This window comes from Macrosteles quadrilineatus, unplaced genomic scaffold (assembly GCF_028750875.1).
Source record: "Macrosteles quadrilineatus isolate MER2022 unplaced genomic scaffold, UCM_ALF_1.0 Scaffold_4__1_contigs__length_99947679, whole genome shotgun sequence".
NCBI classification, from domain to species: domain Eukaryota; kingdom Metazoa; phylum Arthropoda; class Insecta; order Hemiptera; family Cicadellidae; genus Macrosteles; species Macrosteles quadrilineatus.
The window spans coordinates 53,418,855-53,435,376 of record NW_026542597.1 but is presented as its reverse complement, the minus strand read 5'-3'; the positions used below and the strand labels follow the sequence as shown (position 1 = coordinate 53,435,376).

The window sequence follows — 16,522 nt, the reverse complement described above, 5'->3', positions numbered from 1 at the left end:
GTGCAACTGCAAATCATTAAGTAAAATACCAACCTATAATTATCTTAAAGTTGCATTGGGTTGTGAGTACTTCTTTGTACGCAGAAAACTTTCCACATGACATTGTCCAGTAATGCTAATAGAACGGCTCTCTCATAATACCCACGTTGACCTATTATTATTGAGAATAGGTGGATCATGAAATACAAGTAAAAATAATAATATTTAATTGTAGGCATGATTTATCCTACTGACGTATGCTATCGGCCAATGCAGATGAACAATGAAGCTCAAAAACATTTACTTTGGTCAAAACTAGTTTGGCTTGTTACAGAAAGGTCCAGCTTTTGAAAACACGTCGAGAGAAGCCAATGGAGTTGGTTAGTGTGGCAATACAGGCCGGCTCATACGTGCATTATTGAGTAGAATATTGGCCGACCCTTCTCTGTGTTGTTGATCTTTCTCTATACCTCGGCGTAGCGTTTAAGTAGCATCAAGTAGAAGTGGATTGAGCAGTATAGCAGGAGACTGGGGATTTGCTTAAAACGTTTGTATTATAGTGTTTTTCAAAGCCAGTGGCTGTTTTACGTTTTGAGAGGATGTTCTAATGGATTTTCCTCACATTTTGTCGGATAGCATTATTCAATTTGTTGGATAGCCAAATGACAGATTTCAAAATTCATTCAGTTCGTAATCAAAATAGCAAACGAATTAAATTTGGATTAAGAAATTCTAAGCACTCTGTCCCGTCTCCGTCTGAGGCATCCCTATGTTTACAGTTCGAATATGATAAATTTGTGGTCGAACTTTTAATAATACACACACATACTTTTACACTACACATAAAAGTTTATTTTATTATAATTCCTGCATTTACGACATAGTATCGTAGATGGATCACAACTTATTTGCCCCAGATTACGAAGGCATGTTTGGTACGGACACTTGATATGTATTCCGCTCCGACACACACTTGCAATGTGGTTATCACTGGTATCTCAAGGACGCCCGAGTTTAGCGGTACGTAGAGGTAACTTAAAACCAGTATCCTCGGTCCAGGGATCACCACCGCCAACAATGTATCAAACAATAACAATACTATCTCTAAATACTATGTACAGCTGGTGGTAAAGGTGGAAGTGTGTGAGTTAAAACAATCAAACAGCTGGCTCAAAATCTGTTAGATACCCCAATTCCTTTAGTGCAAGATAGGTCAGGTTAGGTTAGGACGGGTATATACGTTAAATTATTCCCAATAATCATATATTTCCAATTCAAACAAACACACACACATTAGGTGTAATAACTATCCTAGCCTAACTATCCCTGAACCATTAACAAAAAGATTTTCACTAAATATAACGGTTGTGTAGGAAGAGATAATAATGTTGTGAGCTACAACAACGAGCAAACAGCTGATTTACATCGTATATTTCGAGAACGAAGGCAAAACCCTCCATTACGCTGTGGACTGACCATACTACGTCATACAGTCTAGCTAGAGTATGACGTATGAAGTAGCGTGTGATGCTACTTTACTACTGAGTTGTATACCGTTGCAAGTATCAGTTGTAGGCAGGTTTGTCGCGCAATGTGTGTCGTGTGCGCATCCTGCATACAGAACACATCCCTGGCATCACATCCAGCCTAGAGCTCCAGGATGTGACTGTATAGCACCTGGTTGTGGTGTTTGTGATGGTTATCTGTACAGCCATTTTGACAATAATTCATAGTATTTTTCCGTTGGGAACATTTAATTCTATTAAGTTATATGACTATCTTTAATTCCGTTTGTAAAATTTTATAGACAACTACGAAAGATATTAGAAGTTTGACAATTCAGTAGCACATAATTTGATTGGCTCATTCAGCGATGTTCTTATCGAATGTAAAATATGCTACATCTGTCCATTTAGAGTGAGTTTCTTCTTTTAGTACTAACATTTCAATGTAAAGGAATGCACTCAAATTAGTTTAAAATACCCCTTCAATCCGCCTTTATTTGGCTAGCAAAACACTTCAAATGTGAATGTTTTGTGTAATAACAGTTGTTTATGTATGTTCGATCAGCTGTTTGGTGTTTGCAATGTTGTATTGTTGACATGTAATGTGATCACCTCAGTTAGTAGATTGGCTCTCTCTATATTGCTACATTGGAAACTACTTGTGAAGCACTCAGCTGTTGGTGCTTTTACTGAAATGGAACTATTCCTGTTCGATTAGAGTAGTATTCAAATTCTATTCAGAGCTCTTAAAGGTAATTTTATATTATGTTTCAAAAATACTTACTAGCAATACTTAATTTTATTAATAAATACTAAAACTAACTATGATTTTGATCTCAGGTACATTATATAAATATCGACACTTTAAAGTTGTAGGTACTCTTTCAGTTGTTTGTGATAATCAATTTTAAATGAAAGTATAAAATAATGTTAAATTTAGGTTTATTCGGCAGACAAGGTATTCATGAAGAGGGCGAGAATTTCCATTTTTCAACAATCAAGTTTCCTCGCCTTCAGAAACAAGGGAAATTAGTTGGGAAATGTTAACTTCCTGAATCATTTCAACCATCTAGAAAAACTTGTTTGCGCTTGGCAGGAAAAAAAACTTGATTCCTCAGAGTCTTGTGTGGTAAAAATTATTAAATTGATTATCCATCTAATTATCAATTGTGTTATACCTCGAAAATGTATAAATCTAAGAGGTTTCTACCATAAAAGAATAATTGAGTTTGATACAGGAATATTGAGGCAAAAATTAAACCATTAGCGTGAACGTCAATACTATTTACTCTAGGAGGCATTAGGAATCAAAAATATCCAAATTATGGAAATCCGGTCAAATTAAAGGCGTATACATTCTTACAAGAATAAAGTAGACGAGAATTAAATTCTCTAAAAAAAAAAAACGTTTGACTCTACTATTTTGCATAGGCCTACATGTATTTGTTTATTTAGATCTAAGTGCATGGCCAAGGAATTCTTTGGAGTGTCAGTGATCCTAATAAACATTTAAATTACAAATCTGTTCCGTTAGCACCCACAAACTCTTTTTAATGAAATTTGGGTCAGGTGAGTTAATTGTTTAATTTTGATGTAGGCTTCGTATTTTTAATAGGAAATAAGTAATGCAAATTAAATAACTATGCTAAAACCTGACGACCCAACTTTCCGTTATACAACCATATAATTTGCATCTAACACACAGTTTTGGGTTTTTTGTCGGTTCTAACATCCCTAATCCAACCTAACCCAAACCATTCTAACCCTAAACACGGTTTAGTTGTAATAATAATTATAACATTTCAACCTGAAAAACATAGCTTTCATGATATGCTACTAACGGATTTAATCGTATTTGAAGACTTATCTTCATTAGGTTGCCTATATTTACGATTTTCCAATCAATTAATTAGCAGATCGTACAAGTTGGTGAGCGGTTGTAGACAATACCACAATACGCTGTAAGCAAGCCGCAGATATTCGCGTACGAGATGTAGACCCTCGCTCGGGCACTGCGCCAAGGCGGCGCAGAAAAACCAAAGTGAAGAGGAATGCAGTCGCCAAAAACAAAACCAAGACGCTGGGAATCGCTATAGGTATGCAAGTGAAATGTATGGAGTACAGTCTGGTGCGGGGACGGCCGCGGTACAGTCTGCTCTCATCCGCGAGACCTCCACCACCATCTGGCGATTGACTGTCAACTATCGACCTATCGATGTCAATTGATTCGATATCAATAAGGTTAGACAATAGGAATAGTTGTGGAGTCGCACTTCGTTCAGTAGGTTTACTGTGTTATTGTTTCACCTTGGCGAAAAGTTCGTTTTCCCGTGGGAAATGAGATTGTGAGATAGTCGAGATTTACTGAAGAGCTCGCGGAATGTATGGGTGGACAATTAGCCCGTAATTTGTACCGCGATGCTTGTGCGATTGTGGGACGGCTGTAGAACTATCTACTACTGCCGATACAAGTGCAGGGTTAACTAACAGAACTATTGTGCTATATAGCTCGCTTAATTGACTGAATCAATTAAGACAGCAATGCATTTTTAGCTTAATTTGTATGTATGCAGTGTGAAAGTAGAATGGAATGCCATGGCCTGGGTAGCTATGTTACTGGCTAAGATCAGCTGTTTCTTCAGCCAAGGACATTTATTAAAAGTTCAATAATCGAGGATAGATGGGTCCAGTTTTTGGAGGAACAAAAAGCTATCGACTTTTCTCAGGATCGAACCTTCAGACAACGTTCTGATTATTATTATAAAAACACTATAATCATTCTACTAAACCGCTACGAATGGACCTCTTAACCTCAAAAAGTATTAATTTTGATTACTGGTACATCTCAAGGTTGGTAAAAGTGTTTTCGGAATTGTTAAAGTATTGAGGAATAGTGATACAAATTTCACAATAACAAGAGCTTAAGTTTTGTCTACCAAAGAAAAGTTTAGTATAAACAACTTCGGTATTGTTAAAAAAAACATTGGCAGTAAACATAAATTATTATATGATCTGAAGCCGTATACTTCAGAATAACTACGCCGCTGGTTTAACATGCCTTCTGTGGAATAATTTAGCCCTGTTTAAATAGAAATTTTCTTACGAGATTAACTGTTTATAATGATCAAAGGAACCCACAGAGAAATAATATATTATATAGGTATATATTTATATTAGGTACTTCTCTGTGCAGCACATTGCATTTATTACATATTCAATAAGTATATTTTAGTACATTTATTTAAAATTTACCTTTTCATGCATTTCGCCGTATACCTTTAAAACTTCTTCATTTTTGAGCAGCATACTGTACGAGTGACGCAGTTGCAGGTTTACCATAGCACGGCGCGTCGGTCGCAATTCAGCTACATCCGTGTGTGGCGGGTATTGCCTAGCCCAGCAGCGAAGGCGCTAAGAGACCACAGTATTTTTACAAATGAGTTGTTTGAATCACTAGTTTTCTTTGAGATGTTACGCCTAAAGTGATTATTGTTACAAAACGCCGTTTTAAAAGGTCAAGCAGAATTTAGTGCTTCAACATTAATATTTCCCTGGTTGTATAATCCTTTTCGGAACTCAAGTATTTTTTCACAGTGGTCACTACAGAAAATGTAGAGCTGTTGTAGTGAGTGGAGTGTCATTGCTTAAATTAACATTTTAAAATATTCTATAGAAAATTTTGTGTTGGCATAGACTGTGGTTTAAGGGGGTTTCAGCGTTAGGATTATACATTACCTTATTTGACGATAACTTTTCTATAACGTTTAACAAAGTTGTTTCATAATTCTGTAGTTGTTGATTATTAATGCATTGCACTGTAATTACTTGCTATGTACTATATACTGTTCTTGTAAAATCCTTTACCCTATCGGAAATAAATCCCTTACTCTATAGATGTTCCTTCGATGGGTTTCAGTGGTCACATGCTGTATGTATTCGTCACTGAAAGTTCACGAGTATAAAGAACCACCATGTTAATGGGATGTATCTGTTGTAGTGCGTGATTATTTTGCAAGAATGTTGCATCTGTATTTACATATGTTTGGTCCCGCAGGTCCGCAAGGCGTGCGGCGCCCCCCGCCTGGTCGCCGGCCCCGCAGTCCCGGACGAGACCCTGGCCGCTCCCGGGGCCAGTGTGGAGCTCCCCGGCGTCACCGTCTCCAGCGTGGCCCGCGGGTATAAGGAGCCGTCCTCCGACAGTCCTCTGCAGCTGTTCCTGGACGCCGTCACCTCCACGCACGCCCGAGACTTCTACGCCAACCTCGCCGACAGCCTGTGCAGCGACGAGAGCTTCGCTGAGACCCGCGACACGGCCGAGTGCTGGAACGGGCTCAGGGTTGGAGAGTGAGTTATGTTTGTACACTTATAGCAAAGCTTCACTTTTGTCATGTCACATATTAAATAGTTGCCTTGTCCCATAGAGTTGGTGTGCAAAACGCTTGGCTTTGCTTAACACTTTTTGAAAGAAGTACCCCTTTCTTCTACGACGCATTCCGATTTTTGAGTAACGCTTTAACATCCTAAAGGACTCCTCTAATATGTTTAAAAGCTACACACAACTGTTAACTTTCCTTGTCACTTTTAAATGTAACGTTAGCGAAGATCTCTTCCTCAAATGACCTTTCGTAATTCCTATAACGTTAAGATCCCCTCTTCTCAACAGTTTAAAATCATACAACTCTTACTTAAGTCGCATGTCATAGCTAATTTCCAGTGTTCACTTTCCATAATGCTTAAAACATCATGTTTAAGAGATTAGTGGAGTAGAAGCGAATAATTTCCACATTCATCGACTAGTCTATTAGTATGTTGTCGTAATTGCCAACAAATTGTATTATGGATTTAATACCTCGGTAGGTAGTTTTGAACAAATTTCAAATTTAACCTTCCTTAGCTTTGATTTTCCCAGAGTTCGATATTCAAACGAAATTTGTTTGTGCAACTATATTTAATTTCTCTTAAAAATTATGTATGGTTGTAAAACACTAAGGTTTACAATTTTCCTACCATCAAAAAAATTGAGTGCACATAAAAATGTAAGAGAATAACAACTAAGATTTATAAGACCTCAGCTATTAACTGAGAGTAAGTGATATAAAGTACGCGTCCCATTTAAAGGGTGAAAAAGTAAACAAAATAGAGCAGAAAAGCAGTAAAGCTTTCTCGTTGCTGTTTATGGGGTAATTATTTAGAAGCTGCCAACACTGAACACGTGAACGGCTTTTTGTCATTTTAACAATTTATACTTGCTGTTGAAAGGCAAAATGCGGTTACGGCTTTAAAACAGTAATTAATTATTCATGTTTGCGTCTGGTTTCGATATCACCAAGTTCTGGGAATATGTTATTGTTCCTCTGTTCGACCGCATCCTTAATTGGTTCGGCATTTAAATGACAATTGGCCTGGTGTAGTATTTGGTTGGATGTTGAATACTTTCAAAAATAATTTCGAAGTCGAAATGGCGATAAAAGGAATTACACTATCTTAATAACATAAAAATATTCATACAAAATAACACAGCAGACATTAATTAACAAGCATAGCTACTGTACGATTTCGAAGTAAAATTTTATAGCATGGATTTATTAATTGTACAGTTATGGCAATTATATTTCTATGATTATAAGTCTTGTATAATTCCATTGGAATGAAAGATTCATTAAATTAATTGTTAGGTTAGGTAAAACAATATTGGAATTTTAATTGATTTCTCGGTTCTGGATAAACTACCGTGAAATAAATGTAAGCGAAAGCGAATTGTTTTGAAACAAAATTTGTTATAAATTTGTATAAGCCTAAGCGGGTTGATTTTCGCCCAGTTTGCTTCTGGGCCCTATTAATAACTAAGTTTGTTTCCACATACAATTATGAAGAATCTTATCATCATTGCGAGACATGCGTGGCTGCATTATAAAAGTGCACACAGATCCGTCCATTGGGTTTATTACAGGTCTAGTCGCTCACACTCACTACTACCGTGTCTGGTTGCGGTCCGATACACAGAAGAAGCAATCTGCTGCATTGGCAGAACATCTAATCTGTACTCATACGGCAGAAAAGTTTAGTCGATTTACCTTTTAATTCCGCTTGATTAAAAGGCGCCGAAAAAACAACCGATCCAAAATGTACCTATAGTTAATACGGGTATTTAGTAGATGAAACGTTCTTATAACAATAATAAAACCACCATATCGCAGCGAAAACGGATTTTTTTCAACTCATACGTTTTTGAGTAGTATTTCTTTCCCTAGTGTAGGAAAACAATCAGATCGGATCGAGGAAAAGCATTTAGCCGTACGGTCAGAAACCGTGTAATGTGAAAGAAACAAACACGGCATAAAACTGTACGGTTTTCAACCGGATGGCGAAACGGGCGAAACCCGTACAGTGCGAAAGGAGCGTTAAAATGTGTGTTTCATATTGGTGGCGTTTGAATGCTTTAAAGTTGACTCTCTCATTTTTAGGTTGGATTTTATAACTGCTATCTTATTCTTTGGAAAGTTCCAAATGCGATAAAAGCGAAAGTTTACAATCAACTCGTTTAAAGCGGATTAAACAAAAACAGATAGTAGACAATGATATGCTATTCGCACAAACCATAAATAAGGATGTCTTAAAATTAACAGCTGATCGATAAGGATGAAAAGTATAGAAGGGAGGGACTAGGTCAATGTTTAATCTATGCTTAAATATTCTGACCGATGGTGTACAGTGATGTGATAGCGGTTATCAAGGCAAAGCCAAGGTCAATGTTGTCGTGGCTAGACGCAACGTTCCGCTATTTGTGGCTTCCGTTAAATCACCACTAATCGCCGATTACCTCCCAACTCCAGTTAATTGCTTTTAGATTTCTGGTCCTTATCGACTTTACCAAGTCCGCAACTGATAAACTTTTCCAATTCGTTTAACAAGAAACTAACTGTTCCTGCGTAACCTTTACAAAATGCTTCTTAATCTGTAAGTTTAATGGCTTTTACTTTTTACTCATTTATCTGTAAACACTTATTCATATTGCTTTTTTTAATGTAACAGTGTTTTTGTGTATTTTCCATCATTGTTGTACAAAATCACAAAATGTAGGCTATGGACTATAAACAAGTGCAAAAATCTATCTTTATACGCCTATATATTTTTTTAAGGAGGGATGATTCCTATGATAAATTCTTAGAGGAGGGAGCTGACCTATTGGTTAAGCGCGGAACTTCGGTATCCGTGATCCCGGGTTTAAATACCGCCAATCATAATAAATTATAATGACTTTGGCTGTGTGATAATGCCGCGATCCTCTATACTTAGCCTGAAGTCATGGTTTAAATTGTTCCGAGCTAGAGCATTGCGTCCTAGGATGTTAGGGAAGAACATAAGAAAATTCCCGATAACTAATAAACATTTACCTGTAGGTATACATTGTAAGAGTTGCTATGTACATAAATTGTAGTTTCATGTCCACCAAGATCCCCAGTTTTTGTCTAATTATAAACGAATGGTCAGTCCTGAATGAGTAGTACTTGAGAACTGTTCTACAATAGTTTATTATACCGAACCCCAGGTCGTTTGGCAATTTAAACCAAGGCCACACTGTGTTCCCTGTGACGTAGTTCACATTCGTGCATGATGACTCGTCCTTTAATCATTCCTCCGTTAAAAAAAAAAATGGTTAGGTTTTTTTTAATCGTATATCAGGGATCGGTCACCAGGTGTGTGTCCAATGACTCATAGGTGAGTCACAGTGACGTCATCATCTGTTCTGAGGCGTGCCTCAGGGCTCCGTTCTGTTCTGGATGCAATGCTTTTTATCACGATCGGTTTTTTTATCCCCCCCACCACCACTGCTGAAGATGTGTGTACTGAATCATCATTTGAGTATGATGTTCTACTACAGTAGCTATTTACTAAACCAGTTCAATATGTAAGCCTATATTATGACGTTTTCATGATCTTCGAAGTTCTGTGTGTTGCCTCGAGTTGCATTTTAGACTTATAATGTCGGAATTACTAAAAACTATTTAAAAGGTTTGGACAGATTTTCCGTTATGGTTTTTTTCATTCTTTCATCCAAAATGCCCACGAAACTAAAAAAGTTAACAGTTGAAGTTTACAAACTAATTAGATTACTTTAAATAAAGAAATACTGGAAACACGGTTAATCCATTGTCATTAAAATTGACATTTTTAATTTTATTTTTTGAAGTAAACAAATTCCAATTTAAAAAAAAATACAAAAAGATTTTGTGCTGCAACGGCTTTTATTTTAACAAATTGAATGTTAATAACAAAATGTAAGTAACACACAAATAACTTAAATCCGACAACTAATCATTCAATTCCGGTAACACTGTTAAGTCAGGTTTAATCTTTTAACTGCAAACATTAAAAGAATATTTTACAATTTGTAAAGAATATTTTGCACAGCGACATCTGTTATATTGACAGGATGTCAGGGAAGATTACAAGTATTGTGGTGTTAAATCGATGTTCTCACAAATCATATAATCTGACATTCGGTGGCCTCCATTCTGAGTCAATCTTGCGACAGAATCTCCTGTCAAGCTGCCTCAAAACTCTCAATGCACAATTATTCATTGTTTGCGCCTCTTGATGCTTTCTAGATATTGTATTTATGATTGTACAATCAGTTTTTTGCAGAATATGTTGTACGTCAATTTTTTTACATTTCATTACAATTTAATTGAAGGAAAATATTAAATGAAATATTTTTTTGTGATTTGTGTTTTAGAGGAATTTTGAAGTATTATTTTAGAGTGTGTATGAGTGTCTGTATGTATTGTATAACATTGCATGGTTATAAAACGATTTAGAACTATAATTTAGTTTCTCAATCATAATTTTAAACTATATTGAATTTCTTTCAATGAGGAGGAGGAAACCAACTAATGAAGTAATATGCTCTTTGTGGTGTATTCAGCTGTCAACTTAGGTGCATATGTTTTTTCAAACATTTTTTGTGATCGCAATTTAATTAGGTACTAACCACTGGCACAATATATCACATTGTCTGTAGTTTAATATTAAGTTTTCATTCAAGCCTAAATTAACTTTTCCAACTTAGATTTTGACCATATGTTCAACTGTGGTTGTAATTACAGAATAACAAACTGTCTTGTTTCAATGTGATTAATTATTCTCCTAAAGTTTCTTCTATAGTTCGGCCGCTTAGAAAACGACCTGCGCGCTAATGCTAAACCAATGCTGGAGGAGGTCGATTTCTAAGCGGCCGAACTATAGCAATATAACCATCTATTAAACACAAAACTAGTTGGAGATTAGTTTATAATATAATCTTATCTCTAACTAGTTTTTAATTTAATTTAATGTAATATTATTTCATTTCAAAATCTGATATTATTAAAAGTGTACACACTTATCTTAAACTATGCTTCCTTAAGCCCTTAAGATGTGCTTCCTTGATCTAAGTAGACTGTCCAATCTTGACGAACAGTTGAACTGGTAAAAATACTGGAGATGCGTTGTAGCAAACCATCTTTGGGGCTAACTATAGTTCAACAACTACTGTCAGATGTGCCTCGAAACCTTGAAGATGATATGTTCCAACGGATGCGAAACTTAAGCCATAGAATGTTTGCCACTCAATATGCAATATGAATGAATATTGAGTTGTTAATGGATGTGACTTTTGCAGGTACACCAAGACCCTGGTGAGGCCTGGCGTAGATGCGCAGAAGTACAACCCAGAGTTGACCTGGACAGAGTCGGAACCTGACCCTAAGATTGGCCAACTTAGTGACAGGCTGAGGCATATGAGACAGGTACATTTATGTCAAAACATTCTCTTAGTATCAGCATTCGTTTAGCATACTAAATCACTACTACTTACTAAATTGTATATTCAACCAAATGCCACTTTGCATCAAACTGTTTACAGAATAACAAACTAATCAATCCTCCACTGTAATTGCTTGTAGCTTTTAGTGGATTATCCCATTTCAATGAGACAATTCTGTTGAATATTTTAACGGACACAATTTTAACATTTACCCTCAGTATTCAAAAGGATAAGTTTTTGTTTTGAATTATATATAAGACTCGATTTACATAGTTAATCGATAGTAAAATAGACCAAAAATCCTCAATGCAGTATACTTTCGTTTAGACATCTTGAGGCCAAACCCTTTCCTGAGCCGAAAAAGATTTCAGCTGTCAGAATTAAGTACAAAAAGGAATAGACACGTAAGAAACCCACGCATAATGTGTGCAAAATTTGTAAACTACTCAGCTATACTAAACCAAAAATGATTACAGCAATAACATTTGTGCTGCACAAACAAGTTCTTGTTTATCTATGTAGATATTAATTAACTGGCAAGGCTCTTTCTTGTGAGGGAATCTGCGAGTCATACACAAGAGGCCGTATGAACTTCAAAGCTTAAAAAACTGATCTGAATGAGAGGGAGTCTACTGTAATTACATGAGGATTAACTAGCTGTATATTTGGCTAAATATTTGGCACTATAAGTTTGATAGGGTACAGTAATTACAATTCCACCAAATGCTTGGACCTCAGAAAAAAATTACCTCAGTTGAAACAAATTTAAAAATTGATTTTTATAAAATGTTGGTATTTTGACATTTGTACTCTTCTAGGTGGTACTGAGTCAGCTGAGTCAGACAAATCAGCTGATGAGTGACTCGTTTGTCCGAGGAGAGGAAGGCAGCGGCAGTGGTCACTCGCCTCACTGGGACGCAGAGGATGATGACCCAGCAAGAGAACCTTGGAATGAGGAGGGCTCAGGCTCTGGGGATAGACCCATCGAAGGTAAATACAGCATGGTAACATAGTGTCTAGCTAAAAACCTAGTTATTAAAATCAAAACTGTACATGGTTTGAGCTAAGCCAAAAGTAGTGTTTTACTGCATCATGGACTGGTTGGTGGCAATAGTCTCTGTTTAGCTATTTGATCCTTAGCCTCAAAGAGATTCTATGGCATTTCAATCCTACACCTTCAACCCATTTCGGTGTTTTGTTGGAAGACAATTGGCCAAACACATTCTGAAAAAGATTATTGTGAAAAGTCCTTAGTGAGTCAATCCAATGGGGGGTTTGGGTCTCAAGGCATGATGAAACATTTTAAAACAACTTCTTTTGCACCTCTAACTGTACTTTTCCTTTATTTTGTGTGCTGCACACCACCATACATTTTAAATAGAAGCTATAAACGTCCATCAGATGTCTGTAAGCTAGAAGTCTGTCAGATGATGGAGGCTGTACTGAAATAAGTGTATTGCCTTGCATATCACCTGATCACCCCCAGTAATTCTAGATTGGTGTGTCTTCCAAATTATATGCATTCTGCCTGTATTGATTTCATTCCCTGTGTTAAACTGATGTTAAACTGTTTCTGGTGTGTTTCAGTTGATTCAGACTCACCAGTCAACACCAGTCCCAAGATACCTCATGACAAGACGAGTGGAGCTGCGTCATCTGCTAGCGCTGTCTACCTGCTGACTCTCTCACTAGCTGTGCTTCTACTCCCCTTCACCAGGTGGCACTGAGCGATCGGCAATAACTAATTAGTTAAAGCAACGGAAAGCAAAGAATTTACTGAAAAGTTTTTCATATATGAAAAGCTTTGAAAAGGCTATCAATGTGTCAAAGCAAAGAGTTTGTAGAAAAATTTTATTTATTGTTCCTGATATAAACTTAAAGTTTTTTTTTTTATTACTCGTGTTGACAAGTCAATGTGCTGGATAAAATATATAAAGCTTCATGTAATTACATTAAAATTGGAAGCAATATAAAGACTGAATATGCAATAACATAACTGTTAGTTGAGATTAAGTAGGGAGTATTTCTAAACAATATACTTCAAACGTAATATTTGATTAATTAATTGTACGAACTATCAAGTATTTCTGTTGATTTGCATAATTGATTATAGGGTTAGGCTTTCACGTATGCACCTTGTAATCTTGAACAGCCGAGTTAAGAAAGCAAATGTTTATCTATACTAAGCAATACAGTATGCATTAATATAATGGTTATGCTTGGCATGAAATCTAAATAAAAAAAACCTATGAAATTTAATTAAAAAATGTACATTACCAGCTTCATCCAAGCTTAATTCTGTGTGAAAATTCTTTGCTTTCTCTTGTATTTTGGCATTTAATTTAAATTATCTTGCCTTTAATGATTTATGTATACTTTCATAAACGAACAAATACTTTTCACAGCTGTCTGTGATAGTTTTTAATTTATTTAAAATTAAGTTACACAAATTGTTAATGTAAAAAAACGGTAACACTGTTTAATTTTGTTACAACATAGCGACATCAATTTGTAAATAGTTTTTAACGCTTAACTGTGGGGTGACTCGAATGTTCCTACCTACCCGTCTGATGCTCAAAGCACGACCCGACCTTCTGATTCTCTTTTGTTTAGTTTACCAATAAGTTTATTACAATTTGGCGATCCTTTCTTCACTGTTTTCAAGTCATGTTTGTGAATAAGATTTTTCCATTTTTATACTCCGACGTAGTCTCCACTTTGTACATATAGCCGTGTAGTGTCGCCCCACGCCACGTTGGTGCCATGCAGCCTGACTGACTTTGCCGGCATCTGCTGTGGCCGTGTGTTTGTTTGGTTTGCGAGTGTTTAGTTGTAATGTACAAAGTATTTGTATTGTCGCACCAAGTGCAGTTTCACCTGATGGTTTTGCTTTGAAAGCAGTTTTTATCATTCACGATCCTTTGAGAGAACGCTCTATTTACAAATTGTGAATTGCATGATTTTAAATGACTGACTAGTAGGAGAAGGGCCTAATGCTTTGTGAAATTGATAAATATTTCTTCAAATGAAACTAATCAGCTTTGAATGCAGATTTTTTATCATTTGCATATGCTTAAGAGAATTTTATATTTGGTCTCAAATTAATCATTCCTATACAAAACATATGTCTAAAAACCAATAACTCCTTTTATATATTAATCTTTTAGCCTAATAAACAAAATTTAAAACCCAATAAAAGTTTAAATTTTTTTATTCACTTTTGGAACAAGCTTATCACAGTAAGCTTATTTACATTAACTTATTCACAAAGAGGTAGAGCGCTCCCTCAATCAGTTGAAAGGTTCACATTTTTCCAGATTTAAATATGTTAATTTGGTTTTTTTACAAGGGACCAAACCTGATTTAATTCCGAACTCTCTAAAAGGAAGAATGCATTTTTATTTTTTGCACAATAATTGTATCGCTTCTCTCAGTCAATAATTCTATGACACTTTTTACACAAATAATTTTGTTATTGTCTGTGATTGCAAGTTTGAAAGTTGTGAATGTGTGTTTGTAAATGTAAATAGTTTTGTCATTTTATTTAGATTTTTGTTCTTTTAGTTAGATAATACATTTTTGTGAAAAATTAGCTCTGTGAATAACAGCTTATGGAAAATTTGTAAATACCTACATTATTTTTTGTAAATTATCAAAGGGTGCTTTGAAATTTTTCCTCAATTTAAATTCTTTTTAAATTTGTTTGTTGGCTATAACAAAACTGATATTTTGTTTTTAGAAAATAAAGTTCAAGCACAAGAGAGAATACTGAACTTAGAGAATTGCATAATAAATTTTGTTTCTGGTAAAATTAGTGTCTAGAAAATCTATTTTTTTGTAAAAGAGAATATGTCTATAGTCCATAGAGAAACAAAGGTCATTTTAAGCATGGACTGTCAACGTTTCAAAGTTGCTGTTGTTGAATAGTAATATTTTATTGATACTAACATAGCACTCTTTGTTTAGTATTTATTTCAGAGTAAAATGTTAGCTGTCATTGTGGCAGAGCTGTGATATGTTGATTTGCTCTCAATAGAAGAGTAATTTATTTAGAAAATAATATTTTGGCCAGAGGATCTTGTTGGTGGAATCATTGAGAATATTTAAGATTGACGTTAACTTAGTCATATTAGTTTATTCAGAGTTTAAAATAGTTTGAAATTGTAAATTGTACAGATACCCTGCAATCTAGCTATAGACAACATTTATTGATTATTTATAAATAGGATATTGAAAACAATCAGTTAAATACAAGATGAGATTAGTTAACCATTTAGATGCTAGTTTCAAAATATTTTATTTGTTCAAACGAGCCTTAAATATTGTTAAATTACTTTAAGTCATAATTATTTTGACCTCATATTTCGAGAGTGTATTTTTAAATATAATTTTATATACTACATAACTAGTCTTTAGTAATAATTATTATAAAAATTAGGAATTATTTGATTCTACTTAGTTTTAGAAGCTGTTTTAAGCAGTTATTTGTTAACTCGATTTATGTTTTAGCCACTGCCTACAAAATAACATGTATAAAGAAATAGTATAAAAGCTTGCTGATTTAACCTCACTAAGTACATCAATTGCATCTGTCTTAATAATTAGAGAAATAGAGAAAATAAACAAGTTTTTAAAAATATACTGTTGCTTCCTATACCTTGTTTTTCTATAGGTATTGAATGTGGAATGAAAATAATCAAATAATCAGGTGCACACCTGATTAAACTAGTCGTCAGATCTTGCTTTGTAGGTTTTAATAATTAATTGTTCACTCTAATTCATGAAACCAAAAGGTACACACATACGAATGATACCAAAACTAAAATAATAACTAGAATAAGTGTAAATATTTCCATTTCAACAAACCCGTTGACTTGCTATGAATTGCTATGGCTCTAGCTCAACAGGGCCGTCCCTAGGGTTAGCGGCGCCCGGAGCAAATGTGGTTGTGGCGCCCCCTCCCCCCCAGCAGTAATAGTCACATTCGCATATTTTAATACTATGTTAATACAAATAGCTGCTGCGCGGCGCCCCCTCAGCCACGGCGCCCCCTCAGCCACGGCGCCCCCTTAGCCACGGCGCCCCCCCCCCCTTCGGACGGCCCTGTAGCTCAAATAGACAGTGGTGTAGTTGTACATTTTTCAGTGCCACTGTCAGTATTTTGGAAAAACCCAGGTCACCATAGGTAACATAGGAATTTTGAAAAAAGCAGAGTGGGAACCCGCTCCTGCCG

The 16,522-nt window shown here is 35.5% G+C and overlaps 1 protein-coding gene across 1 annotated transcript in view; it reads left to right on the top strand.

The window, feature by feature from the left end:
- LOC128991743 (division abnormally delayed protein) overlaps positions 1 to 15,928 on the top strand; it is a 164,025-nt gene extending 148,097 nt beyond the window's left edge. The window contains exons 4-7 of the mRNA XM_054414900.1: positions 5,539 to 5,828; positions 11,146 to 11,272; positions 12,108 to 12,279; positions 12,877 to 15,928. Of these exons, the coding sequence (XP_054270875.1) occupies positions 5,539 to 5,828; positions 11,146 to 11,272; positions 12,108 to 12,279; positions 12,877 to 13,016 (729 nt within the window). The 3' untranslated portion in view covers positions 13,017 to 15,928. The remainder of the gene's footprint in view (positions 1 to 5,538; positions 5,829 to 11,145; positions 11,273 to 12,107; positions 12,280 to 12,876) is intronic.
- The last annotated feature ends 594 nt before the right edge of the window (positions 15,929 to 16,522 follow it).